This window comes from Pleurodeles waltl, chromosome 4_1 (genome assembly GCF_031143425.1).
Source record: "Pleurodeles waltl isolate 20211129_DDA chromosome 4_1, aPleWal1.hap1.20221129, whole genome shotgun sequence".
Lineage (NCBI taxonomy): Eukaryota > Metazoa > Chordata > Amphibia > Caudata > Salamandridae > Pleurodeles > Pleurodeles waltl.
The window spans coordinates 783,765,453-783,793,329 of record NC_090442.1 but is presented as its reverse complement, the minus strand read 5'-3'; the positions used below and the strand labels follow the sequence as shown (position 1 = coordinate 783,793,329).

Sequence of the window (27,877 nt, the reverse complement as noted above, 5' to 3'; positions counted from 1 at the left end):
GACTTGTGTGACGCAAGAGCAACGCAAGTCCTTAGTAAATCAGCCTCTGAATGCTAGTGCAGCAGATAGAGGAGGCTGCTCGTGGGCGTCTGACGTGCACTGATGGCGACTGAGGAGGGAAATAGCCTGAAGCAGAGACGCCGATACAAGGCGCGCAGAATCAAAATGTAAGTGAACGATATCAGCAGTGGGGGGGAGAGACTTCAGCTTGACATTTCTTACATGGCGTTAGAAATGCTGTATTATTGGTAAGATTTGTATCTGCGTGTTCATTGTGGTACTTTATAGCTTTGCACAAGCACATGAGAGACATAGATGGCAGTATGATTCGTATTTATTCGTACATTGATGCTTTCCAAGCCATTGATTGGTCTTTGTTTTCGATATTGAACATTCGTTTTGAGCACGTATAAACCTACGCATGAATCTAAATAATGTATATTTTAGCAGGTTTCAGATGCAGGACTGGTCTTGTGGTGGACAGATTGCTTGTTCGTGTTTTAAAATGACCTCCATACACTTTTAAAGCTGGATTATCTTCCCTTCCCACCATGGTCCTCTAGCAGGAGACTGGCATGAGGCCATTGTTGAAAGGAAGCGCTGACTTTTAGCCGCAGCAGCCAAGCGCTGTAATGTTCCATGGAGATTTGGATATGTTGTGGAAGACCTCTTTAAGGATGGCTCAGCTTGGAGAGTAGGGAGCACGTCACTTGTGGATGTCCTTAGGAATAACCAGCCAATGGAGTGAGGTGTGTTGTGGCTAATTTGTGTGACTGTGCTGCCAACCCTCACATTCTTTCAGTAAAGCTGCAGTCAAAAACATCACTTTCTCTGTAAACCTATCACGAGGAGAAACTGGGAAAGAACTGGTCAAAGTATAAAAAGTACTTGGTAAAATGTCATTGTCCCTCAGGAACCACCATCTCCTGGATTCCTAGTTCTGCTTCTGCCATCCGTACATAGCACAGGCTAAGGGGTCTCTGTTTCTGATCCACTTGTTTCTAGGAGTGAGAAGACACTAAAACATCGCATGGGGCTAGCATGGCTGGAGAAAACCAAGTGAGCTTTAAGTTTATAAAAATTTTAGGGTGCTGACATGCAGCTGCGATGCGGTCATTAAGGTGCCAAGTTCACTGGGGTTAAACGCTTTTCCTGAAGTATGCCATCAACTAATAATTGGTTTATCATGCTGAATCACTGGGTACAATCAGTATCCACCTTTTATGTGGAAGTGCAGACACCACACACCACCACTGGTTTTCTGTGGCACCCTCTTCAGGTGGGGCTTTTCAAGGGCACCGGCAGGTTTTGGTCAGATGCTAAATTTGCACAAGTACTGCATACGCCTTGTGCAATTAACGTTACTCCAGAACTCGTAACCTAAACGCAGAAATATACAAAGTAAATGAGCATTAGCAGTGTTTCCACCACACATTAGCAATCCCACATCATAGGAACAGTTGCATGCTGTACGAAGTAACATGAAACAGACGTGTAAACCCACTTCTGACGACTGTCCTGAATGAACTGTACTCCCAATGAAACAATGGCTCCCACAAGGCACAATTGGTTCCTTCCATTAATTTGTCGATTCGTATGTACATCGGCCAATTCTCTATACACAACCCGCCCACTCAACTCCATCCCACTTTTCCACCTCCCTCCTTGCCTCCTCCCTACTTCTCGCCTTCTTTTAGTCTAAAGAAAAGAAGCACCTCATCCTCATCACTTCAATCATCTTTCCCTCTTGGTGTTCTTCTGCTCTCAGATACAGTATTGCTCCAGATGAAACCCCCTTCCTTACACGTGTCACACACTACACAGCGACAATTATTGAACTCTTTTCCCTAGAGCATGTCTCTCATTACAGAGGTGATCTTGCTGAAATGACTCCCTCTAGTGCTCCATAACCACCTCCACCCATGCAACCTGATGGACCTCTAAACCAGATAAAAGTTGCATAATTCAACTGTGCATTTACATTCAGTTATTAGTGGTTCGCCCCTATTGCTAGACTGTTTGCGACTTCCTTTCATATTCTGGGCCTCCCAGCATGTCTATTCTGTTGCGGCCGCTGCATGAGTTCTACCTTGTGAAGCAAGAAGAAACACACAATTTTCATCTTCAAAGTTGTTGGGTTCCCCTTTGTTCCAAGCTTCGTACTGAAGGTCGGCTCCGTCCGTCCACTTCCAAGTGTTATTCTGAAAAATCAATAACACAATGCTTCACTGATACAGATTAATGTCTGACCTCATAACAGTAATATCAGTCGCTTGGCACTACACTGCTCTAGGTTTCTGAGGAGCAAGCAGATGGAAACGGGAAGACATAAAAGCCATTCTCTTCTATCTATCTCATTTTTAACTTTGTCAAAGAGGTAAGCCTTCTTTTAGCTTAAAAATGTCTTCTTGAATCATTGGTTGGAATTCAGTAGGCAGTACATATCACATCCTAGACCAGGGTTCTGCAAAGTCGGTCCTGGAGAGCTGGGTCCATGCCAGGTTTTTAGCATATCCACATTTAGAAAAATGTAGATTTCTGAAACATATTTTTTCTAAATGTGGATATGCTAAAAACCTGGCATGGACCCAGCTCTCCAGGACCGACTTTGCAGAACCCTGTCCTAGACGGTTGTGTCCAGTTCTAAATGCCTGGTGGCTGTTGAGGTTTGTACAGTTTCTCCAGAGTATTCACTATTGGCCGCCCAGTTGTCCTGCTTTTAGAAATACTGTATTCCTTTTGAGGCACAAAAAAATTCTATAAAGAGGGCCTGGATACCTAACCCTTTAAACATCAGAGCCCTGAATTATCAAAGAATTGTGCTGCACTTGCATCGTGCAGGGGAAGGATTGTGTTTTGTGCAGGAAGGTTTCCCTTCATGTACAAAAACAATCCTTGGTGTCAAGCAGGCACCCTTGCACCATGGCTCAAGGGGGCCCTGTGTTGGCACTAGGCAGCACACAGTCCTCCAGCACAGAAAGAGAGCAGAAATGCATCATACTTACTAACATATGGTGCATTTCTGCTCTCTCTGTTTCACGTAGTGATGCAAGTTTTCTTGCTGTGTTGTGCTATGTCAAATATTGAAAAATCTGGGCCCACCTATATATCATATGGTGAACTGGGATTCAGGTCCTTACGGACCTAGGCCTATTTCATTATGGGAAGGATGCAGGAATAAATACCAGTAGTTATAATATGAGCGAACTCATCCTCGAAGATGCTCTCTGTGTTCAGCGTAATTACATCACAACTAAAATAAAACTCTGCTTCATAGCAACCTATCAGTAACTGTAAAACAACACCCCAATTCATAAACATATTAAAACATTTGCCTTATTACGAAATTGTTCAGTTTGTGACTTATGACGTGTAGCACAGGGAGCCGACTCCCACGCCATGATGTCCTGAAACTTGGGCCCATATTTATACTTCTTTTGCGCCGCATTTGCATCATTTTTTGCCGCAAAATTGGCACAAACTTAGAAACTACAATGATATTTTGTAAGATTGCTCCACTTTTGCATAAAACAATTATGCAAATGCAGCGCAAAAAATGTCAAAACATGTTACCCTTAGCCCACTCTGTTAATCTTCCCATTCCTACCAGCCCTTGCGTTAAAGGTATGTGGGTAGTAAAGTCAAGTACTTCTGTCAATTTTGCCTGATGCACTACTGCAATTTTAGAGAACGTTTTAGAGAATGACTTCAAAGTTTAATACTATGATAAAAAAAATGTTATCGTTATTGTCTTTAGGCACTGATATAATACACACTATGATTTTTAAACTATTGGATTGCTTTGATACTTGGTAATTAAGTCTCGACAGAGACGCAGAAGCACAGACGAAAAGATAATTCGCCAACTAGTGTGGCCCCCATCACATAGGCTTAAGTTGTATTTCTGGGGTAGGCTTCTCTGTATGCAGTGTGCATGCCAATCATTTGCACTGAACGGAAATCTTGGGCATGTGCAGTGGTGCAGGAACAATTTTCACAGTGGGTGTCCTGCCATTAATGTTACTACACCGAAGTCATAGGGAAAGTGAAAATTCCAAGCGCCCCACAACGAGTGTAGCAAATGTGCCACACACATACACTAGGAGAATGTTAAGGGCAGTAGCACCCTATCGTTTACAGAAAGCACATTTCCCCTTGAAATGGCCACTAAATTTACAACCACATGCAGAATTGCTGGTGAATTTATATAGGCCAAAAGCAATAATGTGTGTAAATCGGGTTTCAGCGACTATTTATCATTGCACATCTCCTCCTAAGGTGTCATTTTTTGTTTTGATGGTATTAAAATCTTTGTTTGCAATATACCGGCAGAAGTGCATGATGCTCTCTCCATTATGATAGAAGGAAATGTTACGCTGACTCCCCTCATGGCCCTGCTAGGGCATGTCAAAGACTTAAATGTTGCATTGAGAAGGTATATAGCGATACCTCTATTGTTTGCTAACAGGAGGGTTACTTGTCGATGGGGGTGGAGACAATATCTTCTTAATTCAAGCACTTGCTTAGGGACCTCATCTATTGCAATGAACAGTTGAGATTGTACACTGAATTGTTACTTTTCCATTCAAGTCCCAAGGATATCTGGTTTCCTTTACACACTTACTTGCCAGCCCGCTCACCCTCCCCGGATCTGGCTGCGGACCCTTCTGACAACCCCCCTACTGACACTCTGTCATGCCCCGTGGGTAATACCGTGCCCTCGAGCTACCGTATTCTTCGCTAAGGTAGAAGCTGTCACCCTGGTCACCTCCTGTCCCTCCGGTGCTTGTGCTCTACTAACACTGTTGATGTCTTTCTTATTGAGACTGGGGTCTCTTCTATTTATCTGCTGCTCTGGGTGGGCTGGGGGAATTGGGGTAACTGGATGCACTGTACACATTATGGATTAATGGCACAACTATTGTTGTTCTTGACTTATGTTCAATGAAATTTAATAAATTATTTTAAAAAAATCTTTTTTTCCATCACATTTCAGAATTACAAAAAATTAGCTTAATTTGTGCTTTCTTAATTTCTGATATAATATGTGTAGATTCGTTCATGTACCAGAATTTAAATGTTGTGTCTTAGGAAAAAAACTGGCACCTTACAGCATTTCCTATCACCTCTTGTACCCCAGCAGGATTCTCACCTAGATCACTTTTACTAAATCTTCTCACTTTGTAGTCAGAGAAATAAAAGTAAACACTAGCTTCCGAATAAGCATTAATTTGTCAAATGACATAGACTGACATTTGAACTTTGTCTCTGAACGGGCAGCAAATGTGACAAGATAAATACAAAATTTAAAGGCATCTTTGTTGCTCATTCAACTTCGGATCTCCAGCATGATTATTATTGGGGGTGCTGCAGCACCTCTTCCCTCCAAATTCTAGTTCCAGAGACTATGCATGTTTTTGATCCCACGATGTGAAAGCCAGCAGACCTGAAATGTGTGCCCATGTTTTCAAACTGTGATGCCGGGATAAACAATCTTATCTCACCCGAGGCTGAGAGCCCTCAGATTGGTAATAATGATATTAAATGAGTGTGCAGTGTCTTTGTTGGAGTATAGCTATATATTCAACAACTATAAGGAACAAAATTGGTTAGGCACTTGAATTGGTCGTTGCGTAAGGGCTTTCTTTGCTGGCTGAGATTGCTTCATTTTACCCTGAGGTGCACTCCTATATGTTGTCTCTGAGCAGCCTCCTCCCTGGGGTGAGTGATCTGGCATCCCACTGACCTTCTACCCCCTTGAAAACACCAATCACCTTGCAAAGATCCTGGAGTCCCACCCAGACGTTCTCCTTCCATGGATAAGATTTAATCAGCGTGCTGATCATGATGCCTTCCATAGAGTGTGTTATAGAGGCCAGGTGTGTACCGCTTCCATACGACTGGCAGTCGAGCTGAAGGAGGAAAGCACAGATAGGGATATCCTTCAGAAACAAGCCTTAGAGGAGCGTTGGATCCATAGGCCCTTTAATTATCACATCTGCTCCCTGTTGCAGTTAAACAAGTTCTACACACCACAAAGACTCTAAGTCAAACTTAACACTACATGTTTACATTATGTCCAGACCATCAGGTGGTGATGCGAGACAGGCTAGACTTCATCACCAGAACATAAAACCAACAGTATAAGAAGACCTCTTCTTAATGCTGAGTCATGCCTTATTGACCTGCTTTTATACCACTTGCATCGTGAAATCGTAACTAAGTTTTCGTATGATCGTTCTGCTAACATTTGTCTTCAGCATGAGGTATTTTATCTCTTCCAAGTAATACATCCTCTCCAAATATATAAGTGACGACCGCCAGCACGAAAGTACCAGTACAATCCTCCATGTCTTAGAATCTGCAATGTATGCCTGCATCACATTAAATGTTTCTAAGCTTTGCTCAAGGCATCACAGCCATTTCCCCTGAACAATAAGAAATGGCAAACAAGCATCATCCACTGCTTTTTCACCATAATGTAAAACAATAAATCAATCAGTCAGCATCATCTGATAAGCCTAAAGCCAGGTCACCTACACTATCCACTAACAATAATATCATGCGATTCTGGTTTATCCTCTGTGCTTTGCAACAAATACTGCAACGCCTTTATTTCTGCTAAAACATGAGTGCTACTACACTTTACCTGTGCTCCTAAGCATTACTAATGTACAAAGACCAATGCCACATATTGGTTGTAATTGTTTGGAAGGTCCAGCTCAGATACTACCCTCCGTGTCTCACAACCAATGTGTCTAAGCTAACCTCTATGATGCGCAGCCAGTGCTTCTTCAAAAGGAGCCATGTCGTACATCAATTGTGCCTACACCACTGCATCTCACAGCCAGTGCTTCCACATCATGTATCATGGTCCAGAAAGGACTTTCCTCAATGATCTCTCTACATCGCTGCCTCCTTTCAATGCCTTGCAGTTACAATTTCACCCTGACTTTTTCAGTTTAATGCTTTTTTTCAAGATGTTGTCAAGAAAGATAGGATCCTTCCTCCATCTTAAGGACCTCAAACAAGATGCATATTTGTTCATTAGAGATAACAGACAGCTCACCACCTTGAGGGCTATCTCTATACAGCATTTCTCATGCAATCTCCACCCCATACTGCTCCATAAATGCTCTAAACTCAATCTGCAACTCATTCTACCTTGGTTAAGGCACCAGCCAGTGCCTTACACAACACTTAACACTGAAATTGTATGACTGAGGGTTGAATGGAGACAAAGTTAGAACTATCAGTCCATGGAACATCAAAGACCTCAAAGAAGTCAAGGCAGAGCCCCTGTCTGTCAATAGCCTGAGAGTGGACAAGAGGGCATTTATGTTCGAGGTTCTAATCTTTACTTTTACGGAAACATGAAAGGAATCCAAAGCAAGACAGAGCATCTGACTTTTAATGGGTTGAAGTAGTGCTTAACCATGTCATGTGCCTCCACAGAGAATCAAAACAGGCAAAGGGAATCCAGTAAGTACCTCTGCATCATACCAACTGAGGAGGTTTCTGGAGAATCCATAGCAATGCGAGTTGTAGAAGAACCAACCACCACGACACTCAGTTTTGGGCAAGTTTGTTATCCTGGAATCTAAACCAAACATAAAAAAGTCAGCACATGGCTGGTTTGTGAATGCAAATATCTTTACTCACTCAGGAGCATGGTACATTATATGGAAAGGTGCAGGTCATGAATGCTTCAGATACTCTTGCTCCTAGCTGTGACCGAAGACTGTGGAGAATTGACCTTGATGATCAAAGTATAGCTAAAGTAAACTAGTGTCATCTGACATATGTGTCAGATGCCCTGCCACAGTGCCCCACTACTATCTGATCACTCAGGCCCAAATTTACTAAACTTTCACGCACCCCAACTCAGCATGGGAACTTGCTGTGCTAAGGTGCATTTAATTAAAAGGAGAAAGCATAAATGTCCCATATTTACTAAGATATGGCACACTTCTGCTCTTCCCTTGCGCTAGTACACCTGTGGCAGCCTGTGCCAATGCAGGCACCCTTGCACCACGACACAAGAGTGGCCTGTGTTGTGCTCAGAGTAGTTTTGAACAGGAAGGGATACCTTTGTGCGCTAAAACCATTCTGAGGAGCATATTCCTCTTTGCATGCGTGCTGCACAACGCAGCACGCATGCAAAGAGGAAGAAACTATGGCCCGTATTTATACTTTTTGACGCTAAACTGCGCTAACGCAGTTTAGCGTAAAAAAATGTTGCGCCGGCTGACGCCATTCTGAAGTGCCATGCGGGCGCCGTATTTATGGAATGGCGTTAGCCGGCGCAAGCAGACCGGCGCTGCCTGGTGTGCGTGGAAAAAACCCACGTACACCAGGCAGCGCCGGCGTTGGGAAAAATGGCGTTAGGGCGTCTTAAAATGGCGCAAGTCAGGTTGATGCTAAAAAATCGTCTTAACCCGATTTGCGCCATTTTAAACGACGCCCAGACGCCATTTACATGACTCCTGTCTTAGTAAAGACAGGAGTCATGCCCCCTTGCCCAATGGCCATGCCCAGGGGACTTATGTCCCCTGGGCATGGTCATTGGGCATTGTGGCATGTAGGGGGGCACAAATCAGGCCCCCCTATGCCAAAAAAAAAATATAAAAAAAAATAATGTTATACTTACCTGAACTTACCTGAATGTCCCTGGGGTGGGTCCCTCCAGCCTTGGGTGTCCTCCTGGGGTGGGCAAGGGTGGCAGGGGGGGTCCCTGGGGGCATGGGAGGGCACCTGTGGGCTCATTTTGAGCCCACAGGCCCCTTAACGCCTACCCTGACCCAGGCGTTAAAAAGTGGCGCAAATGCGTGTTTTTTTGACCCGACCACTCCCGGGCGTGATTTTTGCCCGGGAGTATAAATACGATGCATTTGCGTCGCCGTCATTTTTTTAGACGGGAACGTCTTCCTTGCATCTCATTAACGCAAGGAAGGCGTTCACGCAAAAAAATGATGCTATTTGCCCATACTTTGGCGCTAGACGCGTCTAACGCCAAAGTATAAATATGGCGTTAGTTTTGCGCCGAATTTGCGTCGAAAAAAATGACGCACATTCGGCGCAAACGGAGTATAAATATGCCCCTATGAGTAAACAATTTCTTCTTGTCATGTCAGCCTCGGGTAGACGCACCATTTTGGCACAAACCCAGGTTTACAAACTAGAAAATCTGTGTTTCATTGAATTACATGGGTGGATATACAGGAACGCCGATGTCCTACCCAGGTCACACCTCCTTGACGCAGAGAAACATGGGTGAAAGAGACACAAGCCCATGCAAGTATTGATTTTCATGGCTTTGTAAAAGTCACTTAAGCACTTGTGTTGTCTTCCATGGGCTTGCGTGAAACGAGGAAAATGCCAGTGCTTAGTAAATTTAACCCTCAGTCTGCACAAATGAATGAGTACTTACAGAAAGTAAGGGCTGCTGCTGAGCCACGGTATAAACGTGAACTTTTGAATCTAAATCAAGCTCTTTCCTCAGTGTGGGCCCCTACTCATATAGGAGTTCAATGACCTGAAAACATGAACTGATGACCCCTATACAAAGCACTTTGTAAGTTCTGAAATTCTTACCATTGGTGGACACCTCCAAACAAACGGACGTCAAGAAGAAAACAGAGACAGAAAACAGGTGAAAATCCATTCCCGAGGTCTCTGCAGTGAAACACAAGAAGCGGCATAATGAGGAAAAGAAACTGGCAAGCAGACATTCGCGAGGCCACCATGAATACGTCGCCGGTGCTGTGACTGGGGAAAGCAGCAAGCGATTATTTCAAACGAGTTGCCTTGGGCAAAACATTATTTTATTAGACTTTTCTCACAAACTTTAAATGTCGCATCTGGTTACTAACATAGAATAACAATAAAAAAGAGAGGGGAGTGGTTTCACATTGATATAGGTGGAGCCTGCGAGGCCTCCCTACCTATAACTACCCTACTTTGGCTAAATAGTAGTGATTTATTCGGAAATCTACCCTCCTATTTCCTGGCCCCTATATATGAGAACAGTTTCAGTAAGCTCTCTTTAGGAGAGACTGTCTGCGGGTGGTTTATGGCACTTTGGGCATTGGCATTGATCTCTGAGCAGCAGGCCAACACTAGACATTCATGGTGAAAAGTGATTTCACTTTAAACCATGCCTTTTTTTAAAGATTATAAGCATAACAGGGTAAGAGCCCGATCTCTACTTCGTGCAACACCCAAATAAATGTCATCATGTTCTTAATATTTGCCATCATATCACCAATACGTGTCACCAGTGTGCCACTGTATGCCACAAAATATTCATCCTTTTCTTAGGATGTGCTGTCATATGTGGAGAATGTAACATCATATGCTATATCTGTGATGCCACTGATAATGTAATCAATTATGCCAACCATAATGTAATTTGACATGTCATCAGTGGTGTGATGTTTGAGGTCGTAGGTAGGGCATAGCAGAGGAATTAAGGTTATACAGCTAATCGTAATTGGTGAATATGAGATCGTTTTCAGTCTTATGCTAGAAGCTTGTCATCCCTTACACTGAAAATTTGTAAGGTTTTCCGTGATATAAATTTAGTATATTTGCATAGTAGAAACCCTGAAAGTCTCAATAAAAAGTGTTGTTAAAGCAAATAATGTCATGACTTTGTACTTGCACTCCAATTGGAAAGCAAAAAAATTATGAGTTGACTACTTGAATAAATCATTGTCACTGATAATTACTAAGGGCACATCTCAGTCCATTGTTCTTGTGCCCACCATGCCAACTCAGACAAGAGTCAGCCATATGCAAATCAGTCTTGTCCTGCTCCAATGGGAACAGTCCAACCTAACTTTTTCCAGGCCAGGTCCCATCTGAATGGGAACAAGGCAACTCCTGGCCAGTGTCAGCCTGGTGTGCCTTTTCAATAGGGTGTTCCTGGAGTACTGTGGCACAGTGAGCATGGGACCCATGTCTGGGCAAACCCGTTTTACTTTTATGGTATTGCATCGAACAAAGCAAAGAAATGATGGGTGGAATGCTTAAATGAACCTCAATCTCTGGTAAATATTTGAAGCCCCCTCCCAGTCAATCATTATTTTGCCCACCATGGCACCTAAGACAGGTACACTTTGGAGCAGGATCAAGACTGTTTTGCATATGGCTGATTCCTGTCTGCAGTGGCATGGATTATTTCAAGCATTCCATCCATCAGTTTTGTTTACTTTTCCAGAATCCAATGAGGGAGTGTACTTTTTTTTGTCTCTCTTGGATCCACAAAGTACCACATGAGCAATAATATGAGGGACAGTGATAGAAACAGGGAAAGGGGAATGGTATACGTGAGAAAATAAATATGCTGAATCCCTCCATTCTGACGAGCCCATTCTGATGGTTAGTGATGTATGCCGGATGTAGTGACTATCTAAAAGCAAAAAGGTATTTTTAGTAACTTGCTATGAATGTTCTACACTTAACTGAAATAGTGAATGGATATACCTAGGTAATATCTCTGTGTAATCAGCTCTCTGTGTTTGGTTATGGAACTTGTAATTCCTGAAACTAACATACAAATAATGAGTACCTTCAATACATGTTTACTAGTGCTTCTCTCTGTGAACAGAGTAACTAGCTCAAGCTTCGTCACTATGCTCTCACTGTGGAATGCGAGTTAGAGTTTCTTCTTGACTTGTGTAGCACTGTAAGGTAATTAGTATGTGTTAAATATTCTGCTATGCCTTCTCTATTTGTGTACACATACTAGAACTGTAATTGTTTATGCTTCGACACTTAAAGTGCATTATCCCTGTTGTAATAGTCTGTCCTGGTCCATCACAGTACACCTCAACTAAAATACAATAAACTGTCAATCACATAAGAGTTCTTATAAGTGTTCAAATAGTAATGCTTATTGTCTTTAACAACACAACATCCAGAAATGCTTCTTTATATTCTCAATGTCTTTCACTGCAAACCATGGCAGCAACTGGTCTTTAAAAAAGGAAATCCTAGATCTGTGTAGCAAGGGTCTGGCAGCAACAATGTTGTTTAATGATTACCTAGCAAAAGACGCTGTTCACAAAAGATACACCCAAATGTCCGATACGGGCCCCACATCCCCAAACTACATGAGCATTAAAAGCCTACTGGGACATGTAGGTCGTTTTCGGGATGTTATCAATGAATGCATTCTCCGTGCACGCGAAACCTCAGTACAGGCAGCACTGACACTCTGTAAGGATTATTAGCCTTGCCTCTTCTGGAAAAGGCTCAGCACAAGTGATTTCCAAGAGGTAAGCAATATCTCCAACCATGCTTCCTGGCAAACACTTTTGGATTGGCAACATAACTCTCTTTCTTTTACAAAGACTGATTCAATTAACATTCACCTGGCACACTTAACTGACATATAGGTGGAATACCCTTAACATGAAATTCTTATAACATTTGATGTATGAAATATTTTTATAATATGCAAATTATGATTATCTTTACTAATAATATATACATCCATTGGTTGCATCATCATAAAGCACAACAACAGAACATTACAAGGAATCATATTTGGAGAAATGGTTCAGGACCAAATGATCAAATAACCTCCACAGTTCAGGATACTTCTGTGTTACGTAAGGCAATACTGTTAAACGCTTCCTACAAATATAGCACTAGTTGTATTAGACCAACACGAACTTCACATTATAGGTACTCAGTCCATATATATCATCAGTAAGTGTTGCAGTCCAAATATACCATCAGTAAGTGCAGTTGTATCTCAGCTAGCTCACAGTACCACATCCAAACTCCAAAAAGAACAGGGAAAGATGTTTTGGTAACTTGGAACATGACACTATGATCCCCATGGAATCCGTGAAAACAGATCTGACACTTTTGGTTAGTTACTCTTGCATGTCCAAGATAATTACAAGAAAGAAATGAGAAGCATTTTCAAAACATTTATTGAAATGAATGTATGCTCGTGTAGAAAGCATGTGCTGAGTATTTCTTTGCTCGCTAGTAAACAATGGTAATTAGCATTTGCAATTAAAGCTACTCATGTCCAATTAAAATCATATTGAGCTACTAATATGATTAGTGTTCTAAAAGTGACCATATCAGAAAAAATTGTATTGGTGTCCACGCCATGCCAGCAGTGATCACTTCAGTGCATCTAGCAGTGTTGTCAGAAGTAATGTAAAGAAGGCTTTACCAGTTTGGAGTGTCACATCTATATAGTTAAGCATGACTGCCATAGCTGCAATGCCCCTGGAATGAAGGTAATAATATCAGTAATACTTTCCCCCAGCACCTCATGATTTATCACTAAAATATAAACTTTAAATATGTTTTGGCAATCTAATAATTTTTCTTTAAACATCAGCTGATGAGTTCTGAAAATATACACATTTTCATCTGGAATACATGCTATTCAATTTAGTGATACATATATTAATTCAATCAAGCAAAAGCGTCTAATTTAGTAGGCTTGGGTGCACACAGGAGAGCTACTTACAGGTAGCTGGAGAGCTAGCAGTAGCTCACGAGTTACTGGTTGGCGAAGCCTCGGATAAACAGTTCAACTATGGCAATTGTTGCTAATGCTAAATGTTTGTCTACTCCTATCTGTATCTAATACAATACAAAAGAGAGCCTAGTGAAAGTACCCTCTGCCAGATCGGTTGGGATGGTGAAAATGCCATACCTTGGTGCTAGGTATCTGGAAGACACTATGGGTTATCCTCCTTTGCATGATGGAGGTTGGAGTCAGGACTACATCTCAGTCACAGCTAGTAGAGGTTCCAAGATATTCACAGCATAGAAGTGCTCCGCTCACCGAATAATAGCACAGAAGCCATTTATGTAATAAAGTAGCATTCTTATCAAACTATGAGAGAGACACAGATCAGTCTGTTCATTTCATCTGGCTGAAATGAGTTGTCTCCTAACAAGCACACAAAGAAAGCAAACAAATGACATTGTGGCCCATATTTACACTTTTTGACGCTAAACTGCGCTAACGCAGTTTAGCGTCAAAAAATTTTGCGCCGTCTAACGCCATTCTGAAGCGCCATGCGGGCGCCGTATTTATGGAATGGCGTTAGCCGGCGCAAGCAGACCGGCGCTGCCTGGTTTGCGTGGAAAAAAGCCACGTACACCAGACAGCGCCGGCGTAGGGGGAAAATGGCGTATGGGCGTCTTAAAATGGGGCAAGTCAGGTTACGTCGAAAAAATCGTCGTAACCCGACTTGCGCCATTTTTTTTCGACGCCCATCCCCCATCAACATGACTCCTATCATTGTAAAGATAGGAGTCATGCCCCCTTGCCCAATGGCCATGCCCAGGGGACTTCTGTCCCCTGGGCATGGTCATTGGGCATAGTGGCATGTAGGGGGGCACAAATCAGGCCCCCCTATGCCACAAAAAATAAAATAAAAAAAACTTACCTGAACTTACCTTAATGTCCATGGGATGGGTCCCTCCATCCTTGGGTGTCCTCCTGGGGTGGCCAAGGGTGGCAGGGGGGGTCCCTGGGGGCAGGGGAGGGCACTCTGGGCTCATTTTGAGCCCACTTGTCCCTTAACGCCATGCCTGACCCAGGCGTTAAAAAGCGGCGCAAATGCGCCGTTTTTGGCCACGCCCACTCCCGGGCGTCATTTTTGCCCGGGAGTATAAATACCACGTAAAGGCCTGGGAGTCATTTTTTAAGACGGGAACGCCTCCCTTGCATATCATTAACGCAAGGAAGGGGTTCACGCTAAAAAATGACGCACACTCCGGGCACTTTGGCGCCCGAAGCGTCTAACGCCATAGTATAAATATGGCGTTAGTTGGCGTTAGTTTAGCGTCGAATTTGCGTCGAAAAAAACGACGCAAATTCGGCGCAACCAGAGTATAAATACGGCCCTGTATTCTCAAATGTGAGACCCTGGAACTAGCTGTTCAAATTACAGGCCATCAGTGCCTGTCAGATTTGCACAGATAGCACATATATTCAGGCACTAAAGTGTGGCACAGTTTACTAAAGAAAGGAGACGTCAACCTTAAGGAGTTGAATCTAAAATGGCAACTGCATATATGCCATGTGACACCTTCCCCTAAAAATATCCACCTTTAAAAGCATTTAAAATGGAGTATTACATAACATTAATCTTTATCATTAAATGCACAAATGAAAGCTGTATATAAAAGATGCCAAGTAAAACATTCCTGCAACTATATAAAAAAAACAATAAAAGCAATTTAAAAGCAAAAAGGGCCGAATTAAGGCCCATATTTATACTTTTTTAGCACCGCATTAGCACCGCTTTTTGAGGCAAAAGCGGTGCAAACTTACAAAATTCAAGGGTATTTTGTAAGTTTGCACCGCTTTTGCGTCAAAAAAATTATGCAAATGCAGTGCTAAAAAAGTGTAAATAAGAGCCCAAAAACCTAAAAGGTGTCCGTACTACAGGCTGGTAGCCATGAGAGGTCCACCAAGTCTCGAAAGTCATTTGGGTCCTAGAGGGAACCTGCATCCCCAGACGACATATGCACAGTAGTCTGGAGAGCAAGTTGCAAAGAACAAACTTGACCAGTATCAGCCACATCATCTGAAGACCGATGTGCGAGAAATGTAGCCTCAGACGAGGAACCAGGCAGCACAGATCCTGGAGCAGAAGCATCCATCCAATCTGGTGCCTCCTGCAGCAAAGGTAATGACATAGGACAAAACTGAATGTGCATCCTCAACGGAGAAAACAACCAATACGTCCATTGTCTGAACCAATTTTGCCGCAAAGCATATGTCCAGTGCACACTTGAAAGAGCACCAGACAGTTGAACACAGGCTGTATATCCTGAAACCACACGAGCTGGAAAGACATAACCCAGCTGTCATTCAATTCCAGTAGCAAAGACAATCTAAAGTACTGCACAGAAGGACTGTATGGCAGTTGCATTACTATTTGGTTGTTTTGTGAAACATCCATTGTGGTGCAACAAGAACAGGACCAAAATAGCAATGAACAGTAATAGTGCCAACAGAACGCCTCCTAAAACACTTGAAAATAGAGGATGTAGGAAAGATGGAATCACTCCAAGTACAGTCAGAAATGCAGATACAAAACCAGAACCAATTGACTTAAAAAAGTAAACTACACCAGTAGTGTTTAAAGCATTACAAATGTGGTGCACAAGCTCACTGAAATGCCATGGCAAATTAGTGTGCAACAGTGACTGGATTTCTGAAGATGACCCAGCAACCTGGAGATCAAAAGTTTCTCTGGCAGATTTTAATGCTACTTCTTTCTGAAACAATAAGGTTTTCAGTCAGCTTCGTCAATCAAAGTCAATTTTAAGAGTAGGGAGTGTTGGCCACTTGGTTATATCCCCCATCACCTGTGTTGGAGGATATAACACATTCTTACAGCAGGGGACAACTTTGGAAACTGTTAGGGGCATATTTATAACTTGGGTTGCATCGCTCTTGCACCATGGAACGTGGTGCATGTGCAATGCAAGCCCACAGTGTGATTTATGAAGCCATTCAAGGCCACCCTGCATGGCCCTGAGTGACTTCATAAACCTGGATTAAAGCAACCGAGTAGAAATCACTGCTTTACGTTACTCTGCTCCAGTGAGGCGTTGCATGGGTGTTCCCATGTAACATCCACAGATTTTGATGTATTCTCAGATTTAACAGAAGTGATAGACCTGGGAATGTGCTAAAATGCTACACCTTCCCAAGTGAGGTGTAACAAGGAGAAATAACTCTATTTCTCCTTGTTTGTTTCTCTTCTACATGTACTGCATTCTGCACCATACATAGGGAGAGAACAATGCCTCAGGGATTGTGAAGGTGCCCCTTCCTGCACAAAAACAATTCTCCTTACAACGCAGGCACACTTGCACATTTGTCCAAGTGGGCCTACGTTGGCGCTAGGCAGCCAAAGTGGAGTCAGCACAAGGAGAAAGACAGAAATGCAATATCTTCTTTTAAATGCAGTGCATTCCTGCCCTTTCCCTGTGATGCAGCAGAGCAAGGCAACTTGCTGTGCTGAGCTATGTCACAATCTTATAAATATGCCCTTAACTATAATAGGGATACCGAGCATCATTCCACAGCAACCTTGGTCATTTAGAATTAAATAACTTCCAATTGAAAGTAACAAAACAATTGGCTTAAATCAAGGCTACTGGAACACTCTTCAAATAACACGCCAAGTTGCCCATTGATGTGCCATGCAGTGTTATCTCTTCACAAAGCAATGAAATACCGTAGGAAACTCTGCATTCATTCCCACTCAGAAAAACCTCCCTCTTGCCACTCATACATGGTTATAAAATGGGAGAAACCACGTCTCTTGTAGGAAACTCCCTTCCATCTACTCATATCTGCCTACCTGAAAGTGTTTCAGACAAAACATGAAATGAAACCCAGAAATTTTTAAGGAAGTGAAGCAGTGCGTTTACCATACATCTGAAGGCGTTTCAGCTTCTGTGAAAGGCAGTTTTTTTAAATGCTCTATGTTAAGGGTAGTGTATGTGTATGTATGTATGTGTATGTGTATGTATGTTTCTTTGCCATGACTTGTTGGAAATGTTTCAAATTGTAAAGCAAGAACAATTCTGTTCCATTCAAATATTTCCATGGCACATGGTTTGATTTTAAAACCAGCAATGTCCAACTCAATTGAAAAATCAATCTTAATTGATTTTGACCATGTAGCAGAGCAGGCATGCTACTTTGTATAATATAAAATGCAGATGACACAATATTATTCAGTGAATAAACATGAATCAATAGTATAGTCATGCCATCATCAACAACAGCTAATGCCTTTTGTAAAATTTCTTTTTCAATTTGATGCAACCTTTCAGCCACTTTTTTCTTTTTTAGAAACCTTCCAAACTTCACTGTAAATAGCATAAAGAAAGCGTTTTGAACGTGGAGCTCTGGGACCTAATAGAAAATCCTGCAAATCCATGTTGTCAGATAACAGGACAAATGTTCCTTCACAGCAGACAAAGTGGAGTGTTCTAGCCATTGCTGGCTTACCTTACCCACACTGTTGGCAGTTACCACATGCAAGCATTGTGACTGGACATATCTTGGGTCTGGTGTGCTAGCCTTGAAACCCTTGGAAGAGTTTAAAAATGTGCATTGCTGCTGTTAATATCGACAGGCCACACCAACCAACCCTCTGAACCAAAAAGTGAAGAGTTGCATGTACCATTCTGCACCATTCCATAAGCTGTTCTTCTGTTATATACTGCTGCCATTTATCGAATCATGCAACAGATGGAACGCTAGGTGTGTTTAAATTTTTTGTGTTAACCAATCCAAGACACAGTCTGCTAAACAGTTTAAAAAATATATATCATCTCTCTAGGAATCAAAAAAGCCCTAAATAAGGTTTCAAATGCCATGGGTCTGCCAGTGTCTTGTACCACAAATTGATTTTAAATCAATGTTATCCTTCCAATATTCGTAACCCTTCGGCATCAATTGGGAAACAAAGGAACCGCAATATATTAATTTTGTTTGTGTCAGCATAATTGTCTTTGCTGGTGATGGTGTTATCTTATAATAAAATGAAACTGAAATGAATTACATGACCCCGTGACAGAGCATCTTTTCGTTCTGCCAACTTTTCTCAAAGCAATTTATGTTTAATAGTATTACCTTTAGAGACTCTGAATCCATTCAAGCACCAATAATGTAAATTAGCATTATAGGACTGGACGAAGTAGCAGAAATCACACACTATAAGAATCTGTGTTTGTGCCAGCTGAGAGGTACAGCCACCCAAAGTTTATGTGTATGTTTTTTTGTACCTGAAATTCTCCATCTTTCATGACACCTTTCACTGCAACGTATGCTGCAGAGTATTTATGTTTAGTACTAACCGAGGGCTATGCTGAATCATCATATATTACAAAATCATACTGATCTAGAGACAAAATATCAGTCATCACAGGGTATTCTTGTTCATGCTGGAGACATTTCTATGTGCAAAATGTAGGGTCAAAGACATAATCTATATCAGTAGCTGTCAAGGAAGTGTCCCACTGTGTGCATCGTAGATGTAAAGCTTTGGAGTCAGGAACACTTGCCTTTGTAACAGCCTCTAAGGATGGAATGGAATAAACCACAATTTCCCTCAGCCAACGAATATTCCTTCAGACCAGATGTTTGAACTGCAGTCAGAAAGTTTTAAATCAATGCAAAATGCATGTCTGCATTAGAGTATAAATGTGATTTAAATGCATTCGGTACTGTTTCATCTTCATTAATATTGACATATGCATAGCCATTGGAACCCGCAATGATGTGGATGACTACTTTATTTTGTTAACGCAAGTGTGTGTTTGGATGCAGGCATATCAGTTTGCAATGTTCTGAAAATATCTGTGTGTTCTGTAGTCCAATGTTTTTTCTGAAAAATCTGGATGTATTAAATCATACAACGGTTTAACCCATTATGCATAATCTGGTATGTATGTTCTACCAAAATTTAGAAAGTCTAAAAGTGATTGTAGCTTTTTTAATTTGTTTGGGGGTTGTAGAAGAGCACACTTCTCTAAAAAGTGTGGTACCAGGCTTCTGCCTTAATTACCGTATTTTCCGGCGTATAAGATGACTGGGCATATAAGACGACCCCCTACGTTTCCTGTTAAAATATAGGGTTTGGGCTATACTCGCCATATAAGACTACCCCTCTTCCAACGCACACCAAATAAAAATTAAAAAACATCAGATTTGATTTTAATATGGTAATTTTAATTCAAATGCTTATGACATGCAGGTACTTAATAGGAAAACTGTCACTTATAAACATAAGGCTGTTTGTCATCAAACATGTAAACATAAAACAGTGCAAGTGGAATAGCCTGGGGCACGCGCAGGAACACGCGCCTGTCCAGACAACTGCCAGCGAGGATTGCGGCACATGGTAAGAACAGCTCAACTCACGCGCGACTGAAGTAACTGAATCTTGTGGGATGAGGAACCCATCATACACTTGGAATCGATTTCCAAATGCAGCGCACAGTGGCTCAGCAACAGGGCACCTGTCCCTGAAGTTTCAGCACGATGTATACCGGCGTATAAGACGACCCCCGACTTTTGAGGAGATTTTCAGGGGTTAAAAAGTCGTTTTATATGCCGGAAAATACGGTAGATAGCATGTATCCTAAGAAAAGGGCGCTAAGAAAAGCAATTTTTGATTTTCAAAAGTTTAATTCATAGCCGTGGTTTGCAAATCCTCGGATTATGCGATCCACTCTGGCCAAATGTTTATTTTAATCTTCATCAGTTAGTTAAATGTCATCAACATATGACAAAGCTTCTGCATCAATTTCTTGTACAATTGACGTTACACGGGCAGCAAATAGTCCTGGACTGTTCTTATACCCTTGAGGAAGTCAACAGAATTTTCACTGTGACCCTAGGGTGGTAAACACCACAAAATCTCTACTTTCTGGCGTTAGATTTTGACAGAAAAAAACATTGGAAATGTTCAATGTTGTTTTGTATTTTTTATGAATAATGTTGTTCCTCAAAGACAAACTGTGTGAGTTTTGTTTTGCAAAGGTGCATGTATGATAAATGTCTTTCGTCTAAGACAATGCAATAGGAATGATGCAGTTTCGCTTCAGGAAACAAAGAATTATTTATTGGAAAAGTACAAGGTTAAATTACACCTTGATATTCTAATTGTGTTAGTATTCGCTAACAGGGTGTTTAGCTTCATGTTTAATAGGATATTTTGGTTGTGTTTGTGGGCTGGGCCTTCTAGGTATGACATGATAAGGAGAGTCTTTATCCCAGCCTGCTTGATTGTGATATAATGCAGGGGGCTTTGGGAAGAAGGATGCTTCTTTAATTTCCTCCAGAACAAAAGTACAGAAGGATGGTAAAATGATGTCCTCCCCTTGTGGGACTTCTTTAACAAACCCAGGTGCCCACTCTGCCTCAGCCAAGAGAATGTCATAAGCATTAGACAAGCATGACCTGAATATTACTTTAATAGTATGTGATATATCGCCTTTGATTTGGATGTACAAATCAAAAAGTCTGTTTGAAGGGTTCAGACAGTGATCTGAAGTTACAACTTGAATAAAATCAATTGTAGATCTTCTTGTCAGAAACTCTTGAAGAATCTGATGAAATATTGAGACCTCTGCTTCGCTGTTGAGCAGTGTCCTCACCCACGTTTGTTTTCAAAGGAACTGTCCTCAATATTTGTGGCATATTTAGTGGAAGTTCCTGCCTCCTTCTTCTTTTTGGATAGTGTTTTTGTTGTGGAAGTTTCTTTTCCTTTTTAATGATGATGTCAGAAGAGCACTGTGAGTTCTTTTTAGGTTTGACATACTCTTCCTGTCTGTGCTCACCTCATCCCATTTTCTCTAACTTTCTGTCTGACAAGTCTTGAAAGGAACAAGAAAGACGTGTATCAGAACAATGATACCTATCAGGCTGTTTATGTGTGTCACGGTCATGCAAATTATAATGTTTTTCAGTGGACTTCAGTTGCAAAGATCCACCCCCGTTTTCTGTTTTTTCTTTGTTTTATCCCAGTGTTTTTTTAGAAGACTCCGGTATCAGCTTGGTGTTATCTGAATCAGATTTGTCTTGTAGTCCCGTATTGGAAAACACTGCTTCAAGCTGATTTGTATTTTGAGCAATCCAAAACGGAATTTCCTTCTGTTTGGTGGGTATTTTACCCACAATGGCAATAATAGTAATTAAACTAATTGCTGGCACAGCTAACTACGGTTGTACAGCTTGAACAGCCATTGCTGGGGCAGTCATTATTGTATGCATAATGAACTGCATCAAACTTCTATACAGTCTAACTAGAGCTTTGTAAAGAGTATAGAGGTCAGCATTATTTAATGGTCCTAAATTTGGGTGTGGTGTGTAGCAGGCTAAAATTGGACAGATTGCCCCATCATTGTAGAGGGGGACCGAGTCTTACATTTTACAATGCATGTGGAATGGCCCCAGGAAACCAATTCTGATTTCCTTGAAATGTTAATATTATTTCTAAATATTCATAAGCTCTATATTGGCCTGGTGTTGCTATATCAGTGTAATTATGAAATGTTTTTGTAATCATATTCACTGCAGGAAAGTGTACCCAGGAATAAAATGTTTCACATTTATAAGCTTTGTGTGCCTCAACTGCAAAGGTAACGTCTCCCTCGCCAGGGGCGAGCCCATACCCAGTTAAATGTGCAATTACTGCCTGTCTATGGTTAACAGGAATAACAATTGGCAGTGTCATGTTTAATAAATGATATTCAACAAAAGGCAAAACTATGGTGGGATAATCCTTTTAAAGGTTAAAACTTTACAGAAATAGGTGCTTCCTATTAAGCAGACTAGGATGAATCCCTTTCCCCATGGATGTCTGTGTGTAGAGCTGAAGGCAGCCTTGAGCACACACAAGAAATCTACCCATGACACCCATTAAATTAGTACCTAACCTAAAATGTTGGTAGCGTTATGTTATACAGTTCTTAGAAATATATTACGGACTGTGTATTCAACCAACACAAACTTCACAATATAGAGATTCAGTCCACATATACCATCAGTAAGTGTTGTCATAGCTACTAATTCACAGTGCTACATTTAACCTCCAAACAGAACAGGGAAGGGTGTTGCTGGCAACCTCAAACATGACACTCTGATCCCAAGGAATCTGTGGCAACAGATCTGACCCGTTCATTAGTTACTCTTGTATGCCCAAGGGAAACATAAGAAAGATATGAAAACCATTTTCAAAACATTTATTGAAATGAATGTATTCTTGTATAGAACGCATGTGACATGATTATTGGCAAGATAAGACATACTAAGGAAACCAGTGTTGTTAACATGGTGAACAGAATAAACAGTAGGCAATTGTTGCTAATGCCAATGTTTGTGTACTCCTGTCTGTATCTAATACAATACCAAGTAGAACATAGATCACTTGGGATGGTCTAAACCCCACCTTGGTGTTAGGTGTTTGTACGCCAGTATAGGGTATCCTCTTTGGCAGGATGGAAGTAAGAGTCAGCAGGGCAGCATCTGAGTCACAGCTCGTAGAGGTTCTGTGATATTCTCAGCACAGAAGTGCTCCTCTCACTGAATAATACTATGGAGGCTGTTTATATAATAAAGTAGTATTCTTATCAAACTGTGAAAGAGATGCAGATCGGCCTGTTTGTTTTGTCTGGCTGAAATGAGTTGTCTCCTAAGGAGAACACCAAGAAAGCAAACCGGATGACATCATATTCTCATACATGCAACTCTTGAACTAGCTGTTTAGACTGCGGGGCATCATGCCTGTCAGATATGCACATACAACACATTCACGCCGTGAAGTGTGGTAAAGGTTGCTATCCGAAGGAGATGTCAACATTAAGAAGCTAAATCTAAAAAACAAACTGCATGCAAACCATGCAACAATATGGAGCATTGACAGAAAGCTTGTTGTGAGTGTGGGAATGATTATGAATTAGTATGCTGCTATGTGTAATTTGGCAAAAAACAACAATTTCACGAGACGTCAACGACTATGTCCAAAATTTTACACATTCATACATATTTACATTGGACAATTGATTAATTGATTGCTATTTGCCTCTTTTGTAGTAGGAGGTGCCTCTTCAGGGCTATTTTGAATTTCTGGAGCGAGGTACATGCTCTGATATCATGGGTATGAGCATTCCAGTGGTAAGATCCAAGAAGTTGGAATGACTGAAACCTTAAGTGGCACATGGAAGACTGGGTGCTGTTACGAGATTTAGACTGGTCAATCTTTGGTGTAGCTGGGAGTGTATCAGATAAGGGAATTGGGTAGGTACTCTGGGGCTAGGTGATGTATAGCCTTGAATGTCAGTGTTAGCAGTTTAAAAAGTGCCCTGTGAGAAGAGAGTCAGCCAGTTTGATGACCATTAGCTGAAATGGGCATGGTTGCATAGGGCCCTAGTAGCTAAGATGAGAACCTTGTCTAGTCAAAAGAAAGTGTTCGAAGGGAGCCCTACCAGTAGGTGATTGCAGTAATATACCTTAATTAAAAATTGTGAATTAATTAGTGCTTAAGTTGTGTGAAATGAAATGAACAGTCATATCAAGTATATATATAAGCATGATGACCAGGCATATCCTATCAGCACATTCTGAAATGAGCGCTTGCCCAAGAAATGTTCAGATGATCAAAGATTCCCATTCAGTCAATGTCTCTTTACAGTAACTGTCCACGTTCTCGTCACATACAATGCTCCTTTTACATAAATATTAATTTCCCTGAACCATTCTCCACTGAAGAGGTTTTCTCAACACTATAAGTGCATAGCATTCCGTATGCTCACTATATTCTGTAAAACAAGGAGCTACATAGTCATGCAGATCTATAGGTCCATGGAGATCACCAATGTTACTTGGGATTACATGGTATGTTTTTCAGGAACCTAGCTAATGAGTTCCATTATGAACTAAACACTTTCACTCTCTCTGATACCCAAGCTAATTCATTCCCTTATCATGCCCCTAACCATAACACTTTCCCTACCTCTAATCATAGCTGGTAAGCTAAGTTTCCCTCCAAACAAAACTTTATGAAACTAACGCTTTTCCATAGGTATTGGAATGAAAGTACTCCAAATGAATAACTAATATAATGTGCACATATTTAAAAAAAAACAATTGGGGAGTTAACTTTTTTTTTGAAAAATATATATTAGAATAATCTTTCATTCATTGTGGGGTACAGAGAGACATTGTTGAAACCCAAGGTCGAAATGTATTAAGGCTTTGCACTCTCACGAAGCGTGTCAAAGTGGCAGATAGTATTTACTGTCCAGTGTAAAAGGTGTATTACACTAGAAAGGTGGCCTTTTCTGTGTGCAAAAATGCTTTGCGTCACGGTGACATCTCTACACAGGAAATTTTGAGTTGTTAGACCCAATATAACCCTCAGCCTTACAGTGGTGTGTGCAGTGTGTTATGAACCCTACTACAAGGAAGAAAATTGAAATTGACCCCTTGGCCTCACTTTGAACTATGGAATACATCACTAATCAGGGTTCAGCTGGCCCCTCAGGTCTGTGGGATGCGGTTCCACTGGTGCACCTACTGTTCCAATGGAAGCTACACCTTAGTTCTACTCTTAAAAAGGCACATTTCCCCATCTTGTCATTCTACAGTAAAGACAGCATTGATGAACACACCTATGAGTGTGCACTATTAATATCAAACTCACAATATCGGTGGGACAGAATATTGAGGAGAAAATATCGAAAAAAAATGTTAGCAGGTAAGTGAGTCTAGATTTTCTATTCACAACTCCTCATATGTTTATCATCACTGTAAATATATATTCTAGGTACATAGATGTGGAGTTAGGAATAGTAAATCTATACTTATCTATATGCACTTACCTTTTGGTATTTTGTCCCTCGACATACTGTCCTCGATATTCTTGTATCTCGATATTGTTAGTGCCGATATTCAGCAGTACAGCTCACCCATGTAGACTGACATAGACCTCAAACTGACTGGGCACATTCCAAGATATAAACTGTCAATAGGCAAAGTTTAAATGCAGTATCGGGATGTAAGATCCAAGAAAAAGAAACTTGAACTCTACTTTTAGATTTAGTGAATGCAGAAAATTAAAACTGAGCCAGGAGATATAAAGTATTAGTTTGCTTATAATTGGCATTTTTTAATCCAATCAAATATAATTTCACAACATACCGTAACATATGGTATTGCATTCAGCTAAATCTTCTGTGACTCGTTTTCGTGTTCAGGTTAAACTTGAGCATGTGCAAACATGTACTTATATAAGTGCCATTGCTGAGTAAACACCTTCAAAAATAACTTAATAAACAATGTCATGCAAACAGCTTGTCAGTCAAACACACTTTACTGGCTTACGCTAAACCATAAAAGCACAGGTTAAGACATATAACAAAAAAAATGAATAACTCATATAGGTAAAAAGAAAACAAGGATTTAAAAAGCCACGCCCTCAGACAGAAGCAGCTGAATACATTCAACAAGGTGCTTTATACAGCCCGAGATCTATTGCTTATTACTGGTGTTAAAAGTTATGTGCAATATCTAGACGGGCTCATATCAGCAGCCTTGGGAAATCGTGAGGTTCCCGCCAGGCGAGCAGAACGGCGCGCGAGCTGTTTGTCTGGTGAAGGCCACTGATAACAATTGACTTCTGGTTCAAAGTTAACAGGCATCCCTCTTTCCTGGCGGATCAAATGTCCGCTGGGCTTTCTCTGGCATTCGTCACTGCCCCGAGAAGTGAACCGTTTCCTGGAGAAGAACCTTCTAGTAAATGAGACGCTCTTACCCGAGGTTTCCTAGGGGTCTGGACGTTCGCCCGGCAGTAGGAGGCGGTTTTGAAGGCAAGGGCCAGTGGCTGCGTTGGTGAAGTTTCTTGAAGAGAGTAAGGGCTGCTACGACATTCCGTGATGGGCCTGAAAAGAAAAAACCTGGGGCACTCAGTTTTTGGTTAAACAGGATAAATTGGTAGAGCGCCTCTAGCCTCGCTCTCTGCCTCACGTGTGTGAGCGTTAGTGTGTGCGTGTCTGAGTCTGTGTGTTTCTCTGCTTCCTTTGTTCTCTGTTATTCTCTCCCTGCCTCCTTTTATTTTTTCATCTCTATTTGTGTTACTCCCGGTATGTCTTTGTCTTGCTTTCTCTTTCGCTCTCGTTCTGATGTTACCTTTGGCAATACATGTTCTATATATCTATTAATTAATTCTATCTTCCCCACCCAACCACTTCTCTCTCTCTCCGTCTCGCACACACTTTCGCCTTCTTTCCCTATTCGCCCCTCTCTCTGTTTTCTCTTTCTTTATCATCCCTAATCACTTCTCCCTCACTGTCTTCAACGTTCTCTTTTTCTCTATCTTCTCGTCTCTCATAAACTCTTTATATTGTCCTCTGTCCGGCTCCCTCTCTTTTTTTACCGCTGTATTTTTCCTCTCCCTTTCTCTCTCACCCCCCTCTCACTAGCTTCCTTTCACACTTTGTATTTTTGGCTTCTTCTCATCCCTCTGTTTCTGTCTCCCTCCACCTCTCTCACACACATACACACTTTTCTTCCTTCCTCTCTCGTTGTCCTCATAGTAAGATATGTCAGCCTGAATCATGCTGATCGCAGAGGTATATAGGAATTTTTTTTTCAGGAGTTGTATTTCTTAATTGGTAATAATTGCTAGATAACTGCAGAGACATCTGGGTTCTCCTCCCTAATGAAAAATATATTCATTGTTTGCGATAGACTGCGTGCTTTGCCAACCCGGATGCCCTTGTGCTATCTCAGCGGGATGGTCCGTTAATGGTTGACCAGCAATCTTTAGCGGGGTGGCTGGCCGTGGGATACAGATGTCGGAGAGAGGCAGGCTGGGAAGGGCCAAGGAGGAATCCAAGGCTGTCAGAGATTCGGTGACCTTTTGTGAGGCGAGTAAACTCTGCCACATTTGAGAGGTTCAGAAAAGACTTGTGGTTAACGTTTCGATATAGTTTTTACGAGATTTACTCCAGAGATATGGAGCCGATTCAAAAAGGCACCATGCAGATCTACGGGTATTGCAAATGCTACGGCATTCCCAGTGGCATGCTTGGAAAGCTGTGCCAGTCCTACTAGACTGGGCAAAGTTGGCCGGCAGCGCAAATATTTTTTTTTTCTTTTTTTGTTTCCTGCACCAGACAAACATTTTCCTTGCGGAGAAACTCTTCCCCCTAGACCCTATGTAGCTTGGGGCATTCCGTCCCACTTCATGCCCTGGAAGAGGAAGTGATCCAGTCCTTTGCTGGAACAAATCAATTTGTGAAATTCCAGCAAACTCATGAGTTTATGGGCATTCACAAACTCTCAAGGCAAACC

The 27,877-nt window shown here is 41.5% G+C and overlaps 1 protein-coding gene across 1 annotated transcript; it reads right to left on the bottom strand.

Annotated features, from left to right (window-relative positions):
* Positions 1-316: 316 nt before the first annotated feature.
* Positions 317-27,091, bottom strand: LOC138288581 (regenerating islet-derived protein 4-like). The gene is made up of 6 exons (XM_069230085.1): positions 26,337-27,091; positions 9,595-9,675; positions 7,491-7,600; positions 5,775-5,912; positions 2,090-2,201; positions 317-1,380 (listed from the first exon to the last, which is right to left on the bottom strand). Exons 2-6 carry the CDS (start codon positions 9,662-9,664, stop codon positions 1,313-1,315), a joined length of 498 nt encoding a protein of 165 aa, XP_069086186.1. The 5' UTR covers positions 9,665-9,675; positions 26,337-27,091; the 3' UTR covers positions 317-1,312.
* Between the last annotated feature and the right edge of the window lie 786 nt (positions 27,092-27,877).

Excerpts from the sequence above, each read along its gene's own strand:
- LOC138288581 (XM_069230085.1), bottom strand. The coding sequence starts at position 9,664 with ATGGATTTTCACCTGTTTTCTGTCTCTGTTTTCTTCTTGACGTCCGTT. Across the intron at positions 7,601-9,594 it reads TTTGGAGGTGTCCACCAATG|ATTCCAGGATAACAAACTTG; the intron begins GTAAGAATTTCA and ends TGTTTGGTTTAG. Across the intron at positions 1,381-2,089 it reads GTTTCTTCTTGCTTCACAAG|GTTACGAGTTCTGGAGTAAC; the intron begins GTAGAACTCATG and ends TTCTGCGTTTAG.